The 22,992-nt window shown below is 41.7% G+C and overlaps 1 protein-coding gene across 10 annotated transcripts in view; it reads left to right on the forward strand.

The window, feature by feature from the left end:
- The window catches only part of EYA2 (EYA transcriptional coactivator and phosphatase 2), a 254,907-nt gene that overhangs the window by 155,115 nt on the left and 76,800 nt on the right, over positions 1-22,992 (forward strand). For all 10 annotated transcript variants that reach the window (XM_089897015.1, XM_022564975.3, XM_089897017.1 and 7 more), the window contains 3 exons: positions 8,729-8,796; positions 10,286-10,463; positions 19,934-20,076. In XM_089897015.1, the coding sequence (XP_089753141.1) occupies positions 8,729-8,796; positions 10,286-10,463; positions 19,934-20,076 (389 nt within the window). The remainder of the gene's footprint in view (positions 1-8,728; positions 8,797-10,285; positions 10,464-19,933; positions 20,077-22,992) is intronic.

Below are 22,992 nucleotides of genomic sequence, written 5' to 3' on the forward strand. Positions count from 1 at the left end.
GTAATTGAGGGAACCCGGTTCTCCTCTTGACGGCTGTAATAAAGGAAGGACGGATCTTTCTGGACTGACAACATTTGAAAGATCCCAGATCTCACCCATATTGTAAGCGGCCCCTGCGTGCGAGAGCTGTCTGATGATCTCAGAAAGTGGTGCGAGTTGCCTGGGGGGTGGGACCAGCTTGTCTGACCTTCGTTCAGAAGAACCTTCTGCGGAGAATCTTGGCAGCCTGGTTACGATGGAGCCATAATACTGCCAACAAAGGGAAAGAAAACATGAAAAGGGAACACGAGGTTGGTCCCAAGGAGGGTAGGGACAAGAATTTCTCCCTGAAATCGGGGTGGGTGGAAGGAATGAGACTCAGATATCACCTCTTCTCTCAGGGCTCGAGGTGGGGAGTGTCCAGGGCTGTGGCCGAGGCGGGTGTCATCTTGTTTCTGGGCCCCTCTGTACCCTTCCTTCCTTTACTGCTGCCTGGGAGATGGGCTGTAGAGACAGTATTGGGAGGTAGCAGAAGCAGCAGTTTTGTTTTGTTTTTAACTGAGATAAAATTCACAGAACTTAGAATTAAACTATTGGCCATCGTAAAGCATACAGTTCAGTGGCGGTTAGTGCATTCACAGTGTTGGGTAACCACCGCCTCTATCTAATTCCAAGACGTTTCCTCACCCCAAAAGGAAACCCCACACCCATGAAGCTCTCAATCCCAATTCCCCCTTCCCCACAAGCCGCTGGCAACCACTAATCTACTTTCTGTATCGATGGATTTGCCTCTTCTGGACATTTCATATAAATCGGATCGTAGAATATGTGGCCTTTGGTGTATGGCTTCTTCCACTTAGCATAATGTTTTTGGGATTCATCCATGTTTTAGCATGTACTTCATTCCTTTTTATAGCCGAATAATATTCCATTGAATAGATATGCCACATTTTGTTTATTCTTTCATCAGTTGATGGACATTGGGTTGTTTCCACCTTTTGGCAATTGAGAATAGAACAAGTAGAACAAGTTTTTGTTTGAACACCTGTTTTCAGTTCTTTGGGGCACATACCCAGGAGTGGAATTGCTGGATCATATAGTAATTCTATGTTTAACTGTGTGAGGCATCTTCAGACTTTTCCACAGTGGCTTCACCATTTTATATTCCCACCAATAATGTACGAGGCTTCAAATTTCTTCACAACCTCGCCAACTCTTGTTATTTTCTGCTTTGTGTTTTGGGGGGTTTTTTATGGTCAACCTAGTAGATGTGAAGGAGCAGCAGTTTTCAGCTCAGATGTGGTTGGGCAAGCCATGGAACTCTTCCAACGCTGAGTTTCTGTAAACTGAATAACAATTTCTACCGTGGAGGGTGAACAGCAGCATTAAACAGGTCACTATATATAACAGCATCCAATTCTGGGAATGTCTTTACTTGATACAGAGGGCCACCTCCAGGTGCTGTATCACCCAGTACTTCACATACTCTCTGGGGTGAAGGACCAGGGTTTTTTCCTTAATTTAGTGTAAAACACAATAAAAATGAATCACTAGGACATCCATTCTCGATGGGGAAGTTAGGACCCAAAGGTGACAAAAATTGGTTCTCAGAGCGGCAAAAACATCTTCCTCTTTTTGTGTTAAGCACACCTATATATAAGTATTTAAATATAAATATATATTAAGTATTAAATATATATTAAGATAAACATAGTAAAGTATAAGATATAAACAGATATGTAGTATATCTGTAATATTAAAATTTTATAGAGGGAGGGGAGATTGGAGGAATCTAAAAAGGATGGGGGGGAGAGGAGTGGCAATAATGAAAAAAAGATTGAGAAACAATAGAACCTAAAGATGCAAATTGTAAGCCCTGATTTTTTATTATCAGATTCAGCAGACAGTTCTACACACTGGCTCTCAATTTTTGTATTTATCTCATCACCAACTGGTAATTACCAGTTTGTGGGCAGGCCCCAGTCCTCAGTCCACATTTCAGTAAGGCTGCGCTCATGCATCACTGTGTTTTGATCTGTCTGGAATTATCTCAACTCCTTGTGTACCTCTTCACTCCGCGGTGTTCTGTCTGTCCTCTCCGAACGTGTCAACCCTTGCTTATTGTACTAGAAAAGTGCCTGACACAGTAATATTTGGTACATCACTTGGAAATGATTGTTGAATGAATGAATGACCATCCACTTAAAAATCGTTTTACTGAGGGACTTCCCTAGTGGTCCAGTGGTTAAGAATCTGCTTTCCAATGCAGGGGACGCAGGTTCTATCCCTGGTTGGGGAACTAAGATCCCGCTTGCTGCGGGGCAACTAAGCCCATGAGCTCTAGAGCCTACACACCACAGCTGCTGAGCCCGCACGCTCTGGAGCCCCTGCACCACAACTAAAGAGAAGACTGCGCCGTAACAAAGATCCCGCATGCCACAACAAAGATCCTGCATGCCGCAACTAAGACCCAACACAGCCCAATAAATAAATAAATATTTTAAAGAAAAAAAAAATGAAAAAAACAAATATTGCTAAAAAAAAAATTGTTTTACTGAACCAGGCAGTGAAAGTCTACTTTTACTTAAAACCCAAGAAAACCAGTCAACCAAAGAAAAAGCTGATATGACACACAAAATTACAATGTCTTCAATAAGAAAGAAGGGCATTTCTTTCTCACCTAAAAGTCCAAACTGATGTGATGGTTCTGGTCTGCAAATGTGGCAGGGGTCCAAGCTCCTATGTCTAGTTGCTCAGCTCTGTGGTCCAAGATAGCTCCATTCCCAGGAAAGGAAGAACCTGCCTCTGCCCTTTAAGGGCACAACCAGGAAGTTGCACACATGTTACTTATCCCTCTTCCCTTCTCTAGAACTCATCACATAGCCACACCAGCCACAAGGGAAGCTGGGAAATGTAGTGCTTATTCTAATTGGCCATGTGTGCAGGTTGAAAGCAGAGATTCTATTAATATGAGAGAGAAGGAATGAATGGATTTTGGAGGGGCCCCTAGCAGGAGCTGCCACCATCATCACCTTAAGAGAGGATGTTTTCCTCATCTCATCCTTGCCTTCCCCAGCCCTCACCAGGCCTTCCACCAGGCTGATGGAGGCAAGAGGTCAGCGTTTAACATTGCAGCTCCAGGTGGGTCCATTTGCAAACCACATGCGTGGCACGAGATTTCTGGGACCACGTGCCCCCTTCCTCAGTGTCCTCTCTGGCATGGGAGGGCTCTCTCACTGCAGGGGTTCTGGGACTGCCCTCAGCACACTGCAGTTTGTCCAGCTGTCCATTCTTCTCATGCCCCTGGGTCATAAAGTGAAAACAAACAAGAGGCCATTTTGGAGAAAGAATACCAAGGGACAAGACTGTGGCCTGTTTATTTCCAAACCTGCCTTATATCGTTATTCAGAAGGTTGCCATAAAAGAAAAGAGAAATCAGGAGAGAAAACACTGCATCCAGAAGTGACTTCCTAAGGCAGGCATGTTCCTATGATTTAGCAGGTAGAGTTGCCATGGTAACCAGGACCCCAAAAATGACCTTGAATGGAATAGGGTGGCCTAGACTTTCTGCCAGATGTGGTGTCTGGACAGGCCATTGAGGAACGAATGGGATTCCAGCACATCATGCCATACCAGTGTGGACAGATTCTCTGATTTCTATGTCTTAGATAGGCCTCCATGTGTTACCAAGTCCAAGCTCACTCTGCTTGCCACACGACAGACCAATAAATTGGGAGACAAGGTGTTGAGGCAAGGAATAGCAACTTTATTCGGAAAGCCGGCAGACGGAGAAGATGGCAGACTAGTGTCCCCAAAAACCATCTTATTGGGGTCTGGATGCCAGTTTCTTTCATAGAACAGAGAGAGCGGGGAGGAGGTGAGAAAGTAAAGTAAAAAGGCCATTAGTCTTGCAAAATATCTCCTGGCTTGGCCGGTATTGGCGAGGGGATGTGTTAATTTCTTCTTTTCTGCAGCCATTCACAGGTAGGCAGGGTCAGATTGTCTCCCTATGAGCTGAACAAAGACCCTTTAGTTTAGTATTCAGGCAGAGGGGCAGGGTTCCCTGAGGCAGATTATAATAACAAAAGCAACAAAAAGCAGAGGTTACAGTAAAAGAAACAGATCCAACATGGAGTCAGATTTTGCTCTTCTCTGTTACACACGTAATGGAGATCAGGAGGGGCTGCCCAGGTGTGGCGGTGTTCCTGGTTCTTGCTCTCTTCACCTGGCTCACTCCTACTCATCCTCCAGAGTTTAGTTTAGACGTCATTTCCTCCAGGAAGCCTTCCCTGGCTCCACCCCTCACCAGCTGGCATTTCGGAACCCTTCCCTGTGCCCCCCAGGCTCCCAGTGAAAGCGCTTACTGGCAGCTTACCTCTCCACTGCCTTCCCAGTGCCCAGGACATAATCCCCCTCACCTCTGGATAAGGATATGGTTAGTTTATTTTGTCAATTTGACTTTAGAAACCATTTCAATGTTTTATATAATTATAAAACACATTGGAAAAAGTAATTCCTAAAATTTAATAGCAAACCGTTATGAACCTAGTATATTGAGTTACTGGTATAACCTCTTGGAGAAGAGACTTTATTTACCCATACAGTATTTTTACTCTTTTTCTTTCTTCCTTCTTGATGTTTCAAGATTCCTTTTTTTTTTAATTTTTAAAATTTCCTGTCTCTTTCAAGAACTTCCTGTATCCATTATTTCAGGGTAGATCTATAGCGACGAGTTCTCTTAGATCTCCTTCATTCTAGAATATATTGATTTCCCTTCATTTCTGAAGGATATAGAACTCTGAGTTGATACTCTTGAAAAATGTTGTGCCACTTTCTTCTGGCCAAGAGAAATTGACAAGCTTATTCAAAAATTAATATGTAAATGCCAAGATTATACTGAGAAGCCAAAGCAATCTTGGAAAAGAAAAACAAAGTTAGAGAACTTACACTAGCTCGTTTCAAAACTTGCTATAAAGCTACAGTAATCAAGACAGGATTAAGGACCTACTGTATAGCACAGGGAACTCTGCTCAATATTCTGTAATAACCTAAGTTATTATTCCGTTCCCCCTTAAGTGGGAAAAGAATTTGAAAAAAATAGATACGCGTATATGTATAACTGAATCACTTTGCTGTACACCTGAAAGTAACACAACATTGTTAATCAACTGTGCTCCAATATAAAATAAAAATTTTTTAAAAAGACAGGATGGAATCCGTATAGGATAGATATCTCAGTGGAAAAGAATAGAGTCCAGAAATAAACTCTCACATCTATTGTCAATTAACTTTTAAAAATTTTATTGAAGTATAGTTGATTTACAATGTTGTGTTAGTTTCTGCTGTACAGCAAAGTGACTCAGTTATGTATATACATATTCTTTTTCATATTCTTTTCCATTATGGTTTATCACAGGATATTGAATATAGTTCCCTGTGCTGTACAGTAGGGCCTTGTTGTTTATCAATTCTGTATATTGTCAGTTAATTTTTGATAAAGGTTTCAAGTAATTCAGTGAGGGAAAGGATAAATTTTTATGGTTGTGTTGGAACAACTGGATAGCCATATGCAAAAAGATTGATTTAGACCCTTACCTCACACTGTACACAAAAATTAACTTACATTATATCATAGACCTAAATGTAAGACCCAAAACTATAAAATTTCTAGAAGAAAACATAAGAAAGAATCTTTATGACCTTGGGTTAGGCAGCAAAAGCAAGATTCATGATAAAAAATTGGTAACTAAAACTTTTGCTTTTCAACAGACACCATTAAGAAAATGAAAAGACAAGCTACAGACTGGGAGATAATATTTGTAAATCATATGTCTGATAAAGAACTTGTTTCCAGAACATATAAGGAACTCTTACAATTCACTGTTAAGAGGACAAGCCCAACTTTTTTTTTAGTGGGAAAAAGATTTGAATGGACCTTCATCAAAGAAGATGCATGACTGATAAACACATGAAAAGATGCCCAACATGGTTAGTCATTAGAGAAACGCTACTTAAAGCCAAAATGAGATACCACTGCACACCTACTAGAATGGCTATAGTCACAAAGACTGAACATACCAAGTGCTGGAAAACTGGAACTCTCTTCCATTGCTGGTGGGAATATAAAACACACATTGCTGGTAGGAATGGAGAATGGCACTGACACGTTGGAAGACAGTTTGGCCATTTTTTTTTTTTTTTTTTTTGGCTGTGCTACGCAGCTTGTAAGATCTTATTTCCCTGACTGGGGATTGAACCTGGGCCCTCAGCAGTGAAAGTGCGGAGTCCTAACCACTGGACTGCCAGAGAATTCCCTTTTTTGTTTGTTTGGGGTTTTTTTGTGTTTTGGGTTTTTTTTTTTAGTTTGGCCATTTCTTAAAAAGTGAAATATACTCTTACCACATGACTCCACAATCTTACTCCTAGGGATCCTCCCAAGAGAAATGGAAACATATATCCACACATGACTTGTATGCAAATAATTATAGCAGCATTATCCATAATAGCCAAAAATGGGATGTGGTCCATCCATAGCATGGAATACTATTCAGCAATAAAAAGGAATAAATTACTAATGCAAATTACAACATGGATGAACTTCTAAAGCATGATGCTAAGGGAAAGAGGCCAGACACAAATATATGTTGTAATGATCCTGTTTCTAAGAAATATCTAGAAAAGGCAAACTCTAGAATAAGCAACAGGTGAACTGCTGCCTGAGGCTGGGGCTGGGAGTGGGGGTTGACTGCAGACAGGCAGAGGGCACTTTGGGGGTGATGGAAATGTTCTAAAACTGCATCGTGGTGATGGCTGCACATTTATAGCGATTTACTTTGAAAAGTGACATTTTTACAATGGAGGAATTGTATAGTATATAAATGGTATAGTATATAATGGTATAGTATTATATCCCAGAAAACAGTTCTAAAAAGAAGCAGCAATGACAGTCTAGAGTCACGTTGGAAACGCAGACTTGAGCCAGACTGCCCAGGTTCCAGCCCCAGCGGCTGTCACTCACTATCTCTGTTGCCTTGAGCACGCTACTTAACCTTTTTCTCCGCTCACTTTCCCCGCTAGAAGCCCTGACACACGAGCTCACTGCTGTTATTGCTGTCACCGCCCTCTTCTTTCTCCGGGCTCCTGCTCCATTGACCCTTTTGCTCTTTCTTTAACCTGTCAAGCTAATCCCTACCTCAGGGTCTTTGACCTCAGTGTCTGTGAATGCTCTTCCCCCAGGATGTTTCCATCACTGGCTTCCTCTTATCATTCCTGGCTCAGCTCAAATGTCATCTCGGAGGTCTTCCCTGACCACCCTACCTGAAGTGACACCACACTCATTCGTTCATTTACTCATTCATCCACTAAGTAGCATCTTCTAGTAGTAGTAGTAATAGTAGTAGTAGTAGTAGTGTCACTTTTATCCCCATTTTACAGGTGGGACAACTGAAGCTCAACGAGGAGAAGTCATTACACTCATTCATTTAATTCAAAACATAATTATTACCACCTTACATTCTTTAGAATGGCTACAATTAAAAAAAAACAGAAAATAAGTGTTGGCAAGGATGTGGAGAAATTAGAACCCTTGCTCACTGCTGGGGGGAATGTAAAATGATGCAACCGCTGTGGAAAAACAGCATGGCGGGCCCTCAAAAAGTTAAAAATAGAATTGCCAAATGACCCAGCAATTCTACTTCTGCGTATATACCCCAAAGAACTGAAGGCAGGGTCTCAAAGAGACATTTGTATACTTGTGTTCATAGCAACATTATTCACAACGGCAAAAAGGTAAGAGCAAACCAGTGGCCATCAGCAGATGAATGGATAAAAATGGGATGTATATACACTATGAAATACTATTCAGCCTTAAAAAGGAAGGAAATTCTGACACATGCTGTAACATGGATGAACCTTGAAGACATTATACAAAGTAAAATAAGCCAGTCACAAAAGGATAGATACTGTATGACTTCACTTATATGAGTTCCCTAGGGTAGCCAGATTCATAGAGACAGCAAGTAGAATGGTGGTTGCTAGGGGCTGAGGGGAGGGGGTAAGATGGGACTTACTGTTTAATGGGCACATGGTTGTAGTTTTGCCAGATGGAAAAGGTTCTCGAGATGGATGGTGGTGACGGTTGCACAACGTCGTGAATGTACTTAATGCCACTTAATACACTTAAAAGTGGTTAAAATGATAAAAAATAGACAAACAGCAAGGTCCTACTGTACAGCACAGGGAACTATATCCAACATCTTGTAATAAGCTATAATGGAAAAGAATCTGAAAAAGAATAGATACATATATGTATAACTGAATCATTTTGCTGTACACCTAAAACTAACACAACATTGTAAATTAACTATAGTTCAATTTTTTTAAAAAATGGTTAAAAGGGTAAATTTCATGTTATGTACATTTACAATTTTTTTAAATAAACAAGTTTTAAAACATAATTATCGAGTACCAGAAACTGTGTTGGGTGCACTCTCATTTATTTCTCACCAGAATCCTTTGAAGGTGTTATTTATATTTTATTCATTAATATTATTAATTTATTATTAATTAAAATATTATTCACGTTGTTCATTAATTCGTTGAGAGAACTGAGGTTCAGAGAGGTTGCCAGAGTCACAGGTTGCATCCCAACCTGTCGGAGGACCTCAAAGACCCCACCTTTCTGCTGTGTCTTTCTCCTCCATGTCTCTCTCTGACTGTAAAAAACCTCATCTGTCCCTCCTTCCTGCAGGCACAGCAGGGATCTATCAAGGAGCAAATGGACTGACCAACGCAGCTGGCTTTGGAACTGTGCACCAGGTAGGCAGAGCTCCCCACCCTTAAATAGTCTCCTTAAATCCAGGTACACAGAGAGCCCCCTTGTACCTATGAGCCCTACCAGAAACCGTGTCTCTGATTCCCTGGATTTGGAGAACACAGGGGCCAGACTGTACCAACAGCCATTGGAAAGATACAGTGTAAAGGCAGAGAAATTGGAATTGCTGGCAGATTTCCAAGATGACATGGACTGCGTTATATGTTCCATCTTGATCTGAGTCTAAGACACCCATTGACTGTTGAATCTGGGATGGATGGATGCAATAACCTGTGGTCTTTCACCAGACCCCAAGCTTCTCCAGGGTGAAATTATATCTTCTTCGCCTCTGCGTCCCAGTGTCGAGTGCCCGACACAGAGTGGGAGCTTTATAAATCCTTGTTAGATTGAATTTAGTCAGCACTGTGAAGATGGATGGATGCTGGCTAATAGCCTGGGTCTCTTGGTTTCACTTAGAGAGTGAATTAAGAATTGACCCACTAAAGGTGGACGGGAACTCTGTGCACTATTGGTGCACCTTTCCTGTAAGAACCTTCCGTGAGCTGCTTGCAGGGTGGAGAAGCACTGCTCTGTGGTGGGGCTGAACATTTGAAACAATGACTGTTGTCGGAGAGTTGGACGATGTGGTCGGTTTAAGCAAAGCTTGATAAAGAAGATTGGCATTCTTCGATTTCATCTCCAGGACTCCCTCATAGGAGATTCTGGATCCCTAATGCTGTGTAGGCGCTACTGTGTTTGCACAACACCCCCTCCCCCACCGTGAGCCTAAAATGTCACCTAGTCTCCGGGGTATGTGTATGTGGTCTTTATTACTCATTCATTTGTTCACTAATTTTTCCAGTATTTATTGAGTGCCCATACGTGCCCAGCACAGCTGTGACCAAGACGGATGCTGTCAGGGCCACGTTCATGTCCCTCAGGGTGCACCTGTTGACCTCTAGCTGTCAGGCTCTGCACCCCTGGGCCCAAGGGTGTTTTCTGGAACCAATGTATACAGCAGGCAGGAAGTGCCAGGGAATTAAGTGTTCCCTGGGAGCAGCTCTCAAGCAAAGACTGGCTGGACTTGGTATATAAATACCCCAGCTCCCTTGCCCCTTGGGAGAGATCTTTCTGAGATGTGTTTTCTACCACCCTAGCATCTCCCTGGTAGAATTCAGCTCCAGTTCCCACTGGAGAAGCCCCTGTGCTGGCTGCCTTCGCTTCTCCCCTTTGCTGTCTCGCTTCCCCACTCCCCAACTGGTCTCTCCTTCACGCCCCAAATCCACTACTTGCACTTGAATCCTTGTCTTGGAGGTCTGCTGCTAGGGAAAGCCCCTAGAGCTTTTATTCTATAAAGAGCCCCTAGAGCTTTTATTTTTATAAAAGCCCTCATAGAGCTTTTATTGTAATAGTGGGGAGACACAAGAGACCCAGCCCGGGGGGCCCCTTACCCCCATCAGCCTGACAGCCTTCCTCGTGGGTTTCCCTCTCCAGGACTATCCTTCCTACCCCGGCTTCCCACAGAGCCAGTACTCCCAGTATTACAGCTCGTCCTACAGCCCTCCGTACGTCCCGGCCGGCAGCATCTGCTCCTCTCCCCTCTCCACGTCCACCTACGTCCTGCAGGAGGAACCTCACAACGTCCCCAGCCAGAGTTCTGAGTCGCTTGGCGGTAAGTACAGTCACTGTCATGTGGTCATTCCTGGCTGTGGTCTGAGCTCTTATATGAAGGATGGACTGGACATAGGTCCCAGTTGTAATGAACCGGTCACCCAAGAGCTAACTTCATCTTTTGTTGGCTTTTCTTTGTGTGTGTGTGTGTGTGTGTGTGTGTGTGTGTGTGTATTTAATTGCACCCATGTTTAAAAGTTACAGATTTTTACCTAAAAATTCTAATGTCTGCCTTCTCTTGAAAGACGATCTGGTCACCCTAGGTCCACATTATTAAGTCACAATGCTTGTCTGGAGCTGAGTAATGTCTGCGCCGTTCAGACAGGGTACACACGACTCCACATCCAGGCCCCTTGGTGATGTACATCACTGTGCGACTAACTCGCCAGCCTACGGATTCATTCATTCGTTCCGTAAATCTGCTATGCACATGTCTTCTCTTTTATGAGATGATTTAGGCTCATCACCACTAAATAACATGACAGCCATAAATTAGAACATCCAATGATAGTAGATATCATTGCATTTTATTCTTCTTTTCTGAAACCTCCTGTTTCCGGGGCTTTGTAGAAGCTGAACGAGCATGATGGTTTGTGAATGTTCATTCAATAAATATTTATTGGTTGATGGCTAGAGGAAGAACAATAGTGAAGACTCACCTCTTTGTTCCTGAAGTTCTTGGTGCAGCTGTTGCTTTTAGCCCTTGTATTTTCCATCAGTTGGGGTGAGTTCGATAATATTGGTTTGGTGACAAATGGAGACAATGTGGCCAAGCATTTTTAAGTCAACTTTGAAGGACGTTTAGGGTTTGAGCATTGATTTTGGTCATTGTGACCTCATCCCAGAGTATAGAATAAATGCCTAATACCCACATTCCAATTTCCAAATTGCTTCCTTGGAAGAGTATGAAGTGTAACAAACTTTTCTTTGTCATAATCCTGAATTATCTTTGCCCATCCTGCTTTTCACAATGTGGCCTCGACACACTGGTTTCAGAAATGAAATATAAGCAGGAAATCTTCCAATAGATGCTACTATCTATCTATAATTTGATGGTGAACTGGATTCCAAAGACTTACTTCCCAAGAATTTGGGTCATGTGGGAAGGTCGTTTTTGTTCCCCATCAGGAGTGAACATAAAGGCTCGTTGTGTCATTGAAATTTTTCTTTATTGTTTCCCCCTGTTCTTCATCTATCCCCTGGTCTAAGGTTCAACACTAAGTGGTTGAGATGGTTTTTACTGTGTGTCTAACAAGCTCACGTAAAATCTAATGACATAAATAATTGTCAGCTATAACCGAGGTCTCTTGCCTCTTCTCCCCAGTGTCCGTTATAAAGGAACAGCATTTAAGCATACTCGTTTGCCCACGCACATAGACACACGCTTATGCACTTTCTTAAAATTTCCCATAAAAACTCCACTTTTGAAATTATCCAGGATCTGCTTGAGTGGTTGGTTCCAAATTCCAGAGGCTCAAGAGGTTTATATCTTACCGACAGATCATGCTCACTCTTTGCGTTGCCCGGATATGGTATCCTAATGCTCTTCTCCTGCCTGGCCCCCAGCCCTGCCACAGCACCATCTGCATGACATGCATTAACAGTTACATTAAGCCCCAACAATTTGCTGATGGAGAGGGCAAAATCTGGACATCTGACGTTACTCAAGAGGAAAGACAAATCAGTAGGGGTTGCTTGAGGACTTTTTTCTTATTAAGCTTTTAAGTATGTTACAAATTATCTAAAAAGAAGTTGTAGTATATTTTAAATTTCTTAGATCTTCTCCCTCAGTCAGTAGAAGGAGGAATTTTTTTTAATCTCTCAAGAAGAAACTTGCAAGGTTCTTTCATGCAATTTGGCAACATCTAACAAAATTGAAAATGCATGTACTCTTTAACCCAGTTATTCTACTTCTAGAAACTTATCCTAAAGGTAAATTCCCACATAGGTACAAAGACTTAAATTAAAAGAATATTTTTTGAGCATTGCCATAGCAAAAGACTGAAAACAACGTAAATATCCATTAATAGGAGTCAGGTTAAATAAATGATGGCGTATCCACCACTGGCGCACTATACATCTGTTTAAAAGAATAAGTAAGCTAGTTATATCTTCACTAATATGGATCTCTCTTTGAGCTATTGCGATATGTGAAAAACTATGATAATGGCAGAACTATGTGCATGATATGATCCTGGAGTTTTTTTCAATATAAGTATAGTTTAATACCTATATTTGCATAGGAAATTTCTGGAAGGATGCAAAAAAAACTGTTAACAGTCATTTTCTCTAGGGAGGAAACTAGAGGGAAAAGACTTGATGTAACAGACAATAGGCCACTCCACTTAACAGCAAAATTCACATTTTCTCACGTGCACATGAAACATTTACCAAAATAGACATATCCTGGGCCATAAATCATGAAGTCTCATTACATTTAAAAGGTTTCAAGGCATACAAAATATGTTCTCTGAAAACAGTGGAATTAAATTAGAAATAAATAGCAAGAAGATTTTCGGAAAATTCTCAAATAGTCAGAAACAAAATAGCACACTTCTAAATAACCCATGTGTGATGGTTAATTTTATGTGTCAACTGTCCAGGCTATGGGATGCCCAGACAGCTGGTTAAACATTATTTCTGGGTGTGTCTGTGAGAGTGTCTCCAGAAAACACTAGTATTTGAATCAGTAGACTGAGTAAAGGAGGTGGCCCCCACCAATGAGGGCAGGCATCATTTAAATCCAATGAGGGCTCGTCTTATAGAACAAAAAGGCAGAGGAAGAGTGATCTCTCTCTCTCTTTTATTAAGCTGTGACATTCATCTTTTCCTGAGACATTGGGGCTTCTAGTTCTAAGCCTTTGGACGCCAAGACTTACATCAGTGGGGGCCCCTTTCTTATCCCCCACCCCTGGATCTCAGGCCTTCAGTCTCAGACTAGGAGTTACACCGTTGGCTCCCCTTGTTCTCAGGTCTTTAGACTCAGACCAAATTATACCACCAGTTTTCCTGGTTCTCCAGCTTGCAAGTGGCAAATTGTGGGACTTTTTGGCCTCTGTAACTGCATGAGTCAATTCCTATAATAACTCTCCATATATATAAGTATACACACACACACACACACACACATACACACATATGTGTGTGTGTATATATATATATATACACACACATACATATGTTCTGTTTCTCTGGAGAACCCTGGCTAATACACCACAAGTCAAAGGAAAAATCAAAGGTAAATTTAAAAGTATTTTGAACCTAATGAAAATGAAAACACAGCATATCAAAATTTATGGAATGTCACTAACACAGTACTTAAAGGGAAATTTGTGGCACTAAATCCCTATATTAGAAAAGAAGAAAGGTTTTAAACCAAGCACCTTATCTTCCACCTTAAGAAACTAGAAAAAGAAAGGCAAACTACACCCAGAGTAAGTAGAGGACAGGAAATAACAAAGATCAGAATGGAAATCAATAAAATCTGAAAACAGAAAACCAATAGAGAAAATCATTGAAACCAAAACTTGGTTCTTTGAGAAGACCAATAAAACTGATAATACTCTACACAAGCTGATATGGGGAAAAAAGAAAAGATATAAATTACCAATAAAATGAGAGGTGACGTCACTACAGACCCTACAGATATTAGAAGGCTAACAATGCAATAGTCAACAACTTAGATGAAATGAAGAAATTCCTTGTGGGACAAAAACTTTTGAAGCTTGTTCAAGAAGAAATAGGCCTATATCTACTAAATAAACTGAATTTTTTTTGTTGTTAAAAATGTTCCCATAAAGAAATTGCCAGACCTAAATGTCTTCACTGATTAATTCTACCAAACATTTAAGTAAGAAATATCAGTTCTACATTAATTCTTCAGGAAAATTGAAGAGGAAGGGATACTTCCGAACTCATTCTATGAGGAACGCATTACCCTGATGCCAAAACTAGGCAAAGACATTAAAAGAAAACAACAGACAAATATTTCTCATAAACATAGATACAAAATTCCTAGACACAATGTTAGCAAATTAGCCCAACTGTATATTAAAGGATACTATATCATGACTAAGTGGGGTTTATCTTAATGATGCAAAGTTGGTTTAAAATTTGAAAATTAATGTAATTCACCATATTAAGTAACTTGAAAGAAAAAAAGAGATTATCTCAACATATGCACAGAAAAACATTTGACAAAATCTATCATTTGTTTCTGATAAAAATTCCAAATTAGGGGTAGAAAGGAACTTCCTTTATCAGAAAAAGGCATGCAGTGGACTGAATTTTTATATCCCTCCCCCTACAATTTATGTGTTGAAGACCTAATCCCCAGTGTAATGGTATTTGGAGGTGGGGGTATTTGTGAAGTAATTAGGTCATAAGGGTGGAGTCCTCAAAGTGGGATTAGTGCCCTAATAAGAAGAGGTACAAGAGAGATGATATCTCTCTGTCTCCCCACCATGTGTGGAGACAGCAAAAAGACATCCATCTGAAAACAAGAAGAGGACTCTCACCAGGAACCAAACTGGCCAGAGCCTTGATCTTGAACTTTGCAGCCTCCAGAACTGTGAGAAATAAATCTCTATTGTTTAAGCCACCCAGTCTATGGTATTTTTTTTTATAGCAGCCTAAACTGACTAAAATAGGACAGCTACAAAAAACCTACAGCTACCCCCCTAGGACCAGAAACAAGACAAGGATGTTGCGGCAGGTGGGCTCCTTAGTTGTGGCTCGTGGGTTCCTTAGTTTTGGCTCGCCGGCTCCTTAGTTGTGGCATGCAGAGTCTTAGTTGCGGCATGCATGTGGGATCTAGTTCCTGGACCCGGGATCAAATCCAGGCCCCCTGCATTGGGAGCACAGTCTTATCCACTGCACCACCAGGGAAGTCCCTACGTTTGACTTTTTAAGACACTGCTAAATTGTTTTCCAAAGTGGTTGTACCATTTCACATTCCCACCAGCAGGGTTAAGGGAGTTCCAGTTGCTCTGCAACCTTGCCAACCTTTGCTATGGTCAGTCTTTATAATTATATCCTTTCTAGGGGGTATGTAGTAGTATCTCACTGATGATTTAATTTGCATTTCTCTGATGACTAATACTCAGCACCTTAGTCATGTGCTTTTTTTGCCAGGCCTATGTCTTCTTTGGTGAAATGTCTGTTCAAGTACTTTGCCCATTTCTTTATTGGGTTACTTGTTTTCTTATTATTGGTTTTGAGAGTTTAAAAAAATATATTCTGGATGGTTAATTTTATGTCAACTTGACTGGGCCAAGGGAGGCCAAGATAGCTAGTAAAACATTATTTCTGGGTGTGTCTGTGAGGGGTATCTCCAGAAGAGATTAGCATTTGAATCAGTAGGCTGAGTAGAGAAGAGCTGCCCTAACCAATGTGGGTGGGCATCCAATCTATTGAGGGCCCAAATAAAACAAAAAGGCATAGGAAGGGCAAATTCTATCTTCTTGAGCTTGGACATTCATCTCCTGCCCTCAGATATTGGAACTCCCCGTTCTTGGGCCTTCTGACTCAGACCGAATTATAATATTGGCTTTTCTGGTTCTCCAGCTTGCGCAAGGCAGATTGTGGGATTTCTTGGCCTCCATAGCCACATGAGTCAATTCTTATAATAAATCTCTATCTATATCATCTATATCTATCTGTCTATATCTACATCTATATCCTACTGCTTCTATTTCCCTGGAGACCTCTAACTAATACAACTTACTTTATCATATATATGTTTTGCAATTATATTCTTCTGGACTGTGACTTGTCTTTTCATTCTCCTAATAGTGTCTTTTGAAGAGCAAAAGTTTTAAATTTTCATGAAGTCCAATTTATATTTATATCAAAAATTGGACTTTTCATGAAGTCCAATTTATATCAAATATTTTTTCCTTTTGGGTCATGCTTTTAGTGTTATATATGAGAATCCTTTGCCTAACCCCAAAGCACAAAGATTTTCTCCTGTTTTCTTATATAAGTTTTATATTTAGGTCTATGCTCTATTTTGTGTTAATTTTTGCATGTCATGTGAGGTATGCACTGAAGTACAGTTTTTTCTGGATATAGATATCCAGTCATTTTAGCATCTTTTGTTGAGAAGACTATCCTTTATTGCTTTTGAATCTTTGTCAAAAACATTCATATACATGTGGTTTATTTCTGCACTCTCTATGCTGGTCCACGGATCTGCTAATCTACTGGTCTAGTCTATCTTTATGTCAATACCATACTGTCTTGATTACTGCGGCTTTGTAATAAGTCTTAAAGTCAGGTAGTGTTAGTATTCTAATTTTGTTCTTCTATATCAGAGTTGTTAAGGCTATTCTAGGTCCTTTGTGCTTCCATGTGAAGTTCAGGATCAACTTGGCAGTTTCTACAAAGAAAAAAGCCTGGGATGTTGACAGAGGCTGTGTTTGATCAATTTGTAGAGAATTGGTATCTAACAATAGTAAGTCTTCTGACCTGTGAATGAGATACATCTCTTCATTTACTGAAGTCTTCTTTAACCTCTCCAAGTAGTGTTTTGTAGTTTTAGGGGTACAAGTATTGCACATCTTTTGTCACATTTATCCCTAAATATTTCATATTTTTCGATGTTACTGTAAATGGCATTTTAAAATATTCTATTTCCTACTGCTTGTTGTTAGCATATAGAAATACACTTGGTCAACCAAATAAATATTTTTTTTTAAAAAAAGGTCAAACGTAGACTTACCATATATCCTAGTAATCATGCTCTCTCATAAGAAGAAAGTTTATATCTATACAAAGACTGATGAGTGACTGTTCATAAAAGCTTTATTTAGTCCAGCCAAAAACTAGAATCAACCCAAATGTCTATCCCCAGGTGAATAGGTGAACAAATGGTGATACATCCACACAATAGAATAGTACTCAGCAACACAAAGGAATGAACTATTGATATACATGACAACATGGATTGAATCTCAGAACAGTTATGCTGGCTGAAAGAAGCCAGACAAGTGTGTGTGTGTGTGTGTGTGTGTGTGTGTGTGCGCGCGTGTGCGTGTGTGTACACGCATACCGAGTGATGCCATTTGTTTAAAACTCTAAAAAATATAAACTAATTTATAGTGAAAGAAAGCAAATCCATGGTTGCCTGGGGGGGGTAGCAGGAGGAAGAGACTATAAAGGAATTGCAAGGAAACTCTTGGGTGCTGGATTTGTTCATTATCTTGATTGTGGTGATGGTTTCATAGGTGTGACCATATGTCAAAACTTACCAAACTGTGTGCTCTAAGTATGTGTGGTTTATTGTATGTCAATTATACCTCAACACAGTTGTTAAAATAAAGAAGTAAAAACATTAAAAAGGGAGAAATAAAAAGAGGGAAATGACTCCAAGAAAGATTCCTATAAATTGCTCTAGCATGTGTACCTCTGACTTTGGCCTTGAATTTTGACCCTTCATTCTCAAGAATGTATATGGTCAGAAAGGGCTGCTTTTTTTGGCACCCCTAATAAATTGGCTCTACATAACACCTTATTGGGACATTTTGTAGGTAGCTGGGGTTTCCTCCTCTTTTTAATATTTGCCTGGATTTTAATGGGGCCAACAAGTGTTTTCTAAGCCTCCCTAGCCTTAGAACTACCTAGTGAATCAGGATAAACTTTATTTATGACTCTTAAGCATCTGTGAATTTATTTAGTGCCTGTTCCTCACCCTCCAAAAGAAAGTCTTTGCTAGTTTGATGTTTGGGAATCTCTAAGGCTGTATCCTAAAAATTTGGGGGAGTTGGAGACAGCCCAACAGTTCTGACAACTCAAAATCGCATCTTTTCTTATTATGTCCTTAGTCTGCTAAGCAGTTTTATAAATATTAAACAAAAAAAAATTCAGTCCCTTGGGTTTTGGAGGGAAATATTCCTTCCAGGGTAGGAAAAAAATTAGTCCATTGCCAAGCATTTTTATACAAAAGCATTTTCCCCCCGATGATCCAAGAACTGGCAATTATGGAAGGAGAGATGGAGTCCACAGGGTACATTTGGGAGCTAAAACGAGCAGCTGTAAGATGAGAGCGGGATGGAACGTCCTCTAAGGTTCCATGCTGGTTTACGGTTCTGTCACTCTAGTGACAAGGGCAGGCCCAAATTTTACTTCTGCCTCTACCACTAATTTGTAGGGTAACAACAGGATTACGTCATCTCACTAAGCCTCAGTTCCCTTGTTAGTTAAATAAAGATGATAAAGTCTAATAAGATGTATTTAAAACTTCTGTGCTTAAAAAACAACACAACTTGGATGCTGGCTTTGGGAACTGAGTGTTGGGAACAAGTGCTGCCCACTTGTTCATTCAGGATTATTAGACAATTGCCCAAGGGCAGGACCCTGGCAGCCTCTCAGTACACTGTGTCCGGAAACACCACCTCGATGAGAAGCCACAGGTGCCCACCCTCGGCCCTGCACCTTCTCACTGATCCCCATGTGTATGTAGGTGTAGTCAAGCCAGAACACAATTTAAATCATTTACTGACATCTCCTAATTGCCAGCCCTGTGCTGGACGCTTTTGCCTATATAGCCTCAAGTTGACAAATTTCTTAACAAGTAAAGCTTAAATGACTGGCTTTTAGTAGAGAAAGTGGAGCAAGCCGCCTAGGGATAGGAACCTAGAGAATTCTCCCCACACACGCCCCATTCACCCCAAGGGAGGGATCTCTTAAAGGTAGAAAAATTTGATGCCCAGCTGCATATATATGTATATATATATGTGTTATTTTCTTCCTTCTGTTTGTCTAGGGATTCTCGGGCTTTAGGATATATAGACAGTTGTAAACACAAAACTCCGTTCACTGGAATTGTAGCTCCCCAGCTGCCCCTGCGCTCACTTCTCTCAGATCCCTGCTCGGCTGTCCCCTTATCCATGAGGCCTCCCCTATGCATGGCACAGGGAGATCAGCTCGGTGCTGTGTGACCACCTAGAGGGGTGGGATAGGGAGGGTGGGAGGGAGGCACAAGAGGGAGGGGATATGGGGATATAGGCATACATGTAGCTGATTCACCTTATTGTACAGCAGAAACTAACACAACATTGTAAAGCAGTTATACTCCAATAAAGATGTAAAACAAACAAACAAAAAAAATTAGTAACCTCCCAGCACTCCTGCACTCTTATTTGTCAATTCTCTATAACCTATGTCCCCACCTGGCGTATTATATAGTTACTTGTCTGTCTAATGTGTCTCTCCTCTCTCTAGAATTTAGGTGCTATGGAACCAGTGCCTGGAACCATACCTACTCAGTAAATCTTTGCTGGATGTATGAATGATTATGAATGGGCGGTTTAAGGCACTTTCAAGAGTAATTTTGATTCTACGTGATCTTTGCCTTCGCCGCTGCCTTGGGGACCTCCCACTTTGGAGTTAGATGGTTCTGGTGTAATAGTTCGTGAGAGGACACACTCAGCCAAGCCTCTGATATGTCTGCCCTTCCCTCTCCTACGCCAGGTGAATATAACACGCACAATGGACCTTCCACGCCAGCAAAAGAGGGAGACACAGACAGGCCGCACCGGGCCTCTGACGGGAAGCTCCGAGGCCGGTCTAAGCGGAGCAGTGACCCCTCCCCAGCAGGCGACAATGAGATTGAGGTAACTCAGAGGCTTCTGCCTGACTTGGTGAATGTCATCTCCACATGTGGCCGGAACAGGAGGCGTCGGGCAGAGTTCTATCGGGGGGAGAATGGCCCTGTGTGTTCACAAAGAGCAGGAACAGAGAAAAGGGCCCTTGATGAAAAGGAGGGAAGAATTCGGTTGGCCACACGGAAGCACCGTTGACTGGCCAGGCTAGGAAAAGTGACCCTAGAGATGGTAAAGATGGGTGATTCTCAAATGTGAGCCACAACAACATCACCTGGGGGCCTGCGAAAACCCAGACGTCTGGGGCCACCCCCCAGAGTTTCCAATTCAGTAGATCTGGGGCAGGGCCTGAGAATTCACATTTCCAACAAATTCCTAGACAATGCTGATGTGCATTGGGCACCACACTTTGAGAGCCTCCAGTAAAGATGACATTGGACAGTGGACCTTCCCCACTGGGTTAGAGTGATTCTTAACCTTGGCTACATGGTACAATCTCCTGGGATGCTTTTTAAAATTCAGATGCCCAGGCCCCAGGAGGCTGGCTCAAATAAGTTTGCATCATTTCTGTAATTCTGAGTTTCTCGGTGGTTCTCCATCTGGGCTGCACATGAGAATCTCCTGGGGAATTTTGAGAAACCTTCATTCTCAAGCCCAGATCAATTATTTCAGATTCCCTGGGGGTGGGACCCAGGTGTCAGTATGTTTAAGCTCCCTAGGTGATTCCAGTGCAGCCCAGACTGAGAGCTACTGGTCTAAGGGATGCGCCAATCTTTATTATAATAAAGCAAGTGTGGAGTTATCGGTCAGGCAGTGACATTTTCCCAAGCAAACAAACAAAAAAGAACAGCATGCATGAAAGATGGGGAAGACCACTAGAAGGGACAGAGGCAAGATGGATGCCCCCAAAACAGACAGAAGCAACTGTTACCTATCAACGGAGAAAAATGGGCACACGCACGAGTTCGTACTTGTTTGCAAAAGGCAGTCATTTTGCTGGCTTGAGTGTGCCATGGGTGTACATGGGTAGTATTGGCAAAGCTTGAGTCACTGTCAAGATATCCAAATGCAGCATCATCACATCCCTATTGATAACCCTGTACAAATTATGTAGCAGCTACAAAGTTCAGCTGGCAATCTCAGATAAGCTAAGAAATACCATTTTCATCACTTCCTTAAAATCAGCGTCGTTTTGACTCTGAGTCCCCACCCACCAGGGTGGTAGGAAATTCCATTGCATTAATGGGGCCTTTCCCCTCCCAGAATTCTATGAGAATCTCAGGGTTCAAGTGGTCTCAGAAAACAGAATCATAGCCTCTTTTGTCCATTGTGGCTTGGTGGCTGCTGCCTTTTTCATTGTCGGTACCTGCAGTGGTCACTGAAAGTCCAGCTGTTCTCTGGGGTTTCCATGCCATATGTTGAGCATAGAAATCCTTGTTGAGGGTGAGAACATTGGAGTATTAGCTACGATCCTTTGGTTGCAAGCAACAGAAACCAATTCTGGTTACTTAAGCGAAAAAGGATCTACTGGGAGGGAACAGCATGGAGAGGAAGTGATACAACCAAGGTTAGAAAGAACAGTAACCAAGACCACGCTGGGGAATCTGGGGAACCTTCAGGGTGCCGGCCCCTTCTGGAGAGCGAGATATCTGAGATTCTAGCGCCATGTCACTTGATGTCCGATTCCAAGGAGGCAGCATCCCATTGGCCTGGCCTGGATCCTCATGCCCCTGATTGAGAGTCTCACCGAGATAGCACACAAAGGGAAAAGAAAATTGAGATGCTCCTTCTAAGAAGGAGATGGATGCTGGGGACCCCAACAACAAATGGCCAATACCAAGACACTTGATATTTAGCCAGTATTCACTGGTAGGGCTGTACTAGCTGTGCTAGTCAGCCAGTATTCACTAAGAGAGCAGTAGCAGTTGTTTATGGCTGGTGTCTGTTCCGATCATCCTAGAAAGTGTTAAATATTTTGAACATCACACTCGTCCCCTACACTTGGTATACACAGCCATCTCTTCTGTGAGCTCGACTGCCCTCGGGACCTGCCAGAGAGCAAGTATTCCCACTGCTTATGGGACTCTTCTCAGTCCAGAGGATTCTGTTCTTGCTTTTCCTCTAATTCTTAAAGCCACCACCTTCTAAAACCAAGGAGACTTGGCACAAACCCTTCAGGGAGATTAGGCCTTGGCACAAGGCTAGAAGAAAATGTACTCACTCTTTTTTTTTGTTTTTTTTTTTTGGTTTTTTTTTTTTGTACTCACTCTTGATCACGCTTGCTTTCTGCCTTCCCAGATGCCTGAGGATATTCTACCAGCTTGAAGTTGCAGAGCTATAGAAATCCTGGAGAGCAACACGTACTTTAATATTTTTTAAAAATGTATTCAATCACCTGACGTGGTTTCTGCTCTTGGTAGGGGACAGTGGGGGTGGAGAGACATTTTTCCATTAAGCTGAGAAGGGGGTGGGGGGGCATGGAAGGATTATGGGGTGATATTGTGCTGGAAACATCTGCTTCCTGATTCCAGAGTAAGTACCACTGGGCAGGAACAGTTGAAAAGGTGTGAGCTGTGCTTCACCGCCGTGCTCAATAACAGCACAGAGGCTTCGCATGGGTCACACCTCTTAAGTCTTTGGCACCGTTGCTAATGGCTGCAGCCCACGAGAGAGAAATTAGGTAGAGAAGTGGAAAGGAGGAAAATTCTGAGTATGTATTAGTTAAAATCCCTCGACTGCAGGTGCCAGAAACCAACTTGAGCTGGCTTAAGTGAAAAAGCAGAGTTTATTTTAAGGATACAGGGATCCTCTTAGAACCCAAGAGCCAAGGGTACAGCAAGTGTCAGCAAGATATTGGAACCAGAAGGTAGGAGGGGCAAGGAAACGCATTTACACCTTCTCTCCCTATGTTCCACAGTGTAGGTACTA

The sequence above is a fragment of the Delphinapterus leucas genome, chromosome 15 (assembly GCF_059928025.1).
Source record: "Delphinapterus leucas isolate spDelLeu-1000000601 "Yukka" chromosome 15, BTC_Dleu_Yukka2, whole genome shotgun sequence".
NCBI classification, from domain to species: Eukaryota; Metazoa; Chordata; class Mammalia; order Artiodactyla; family Monodontidae; genus Delphinapterus; species Delphinapterus leucas.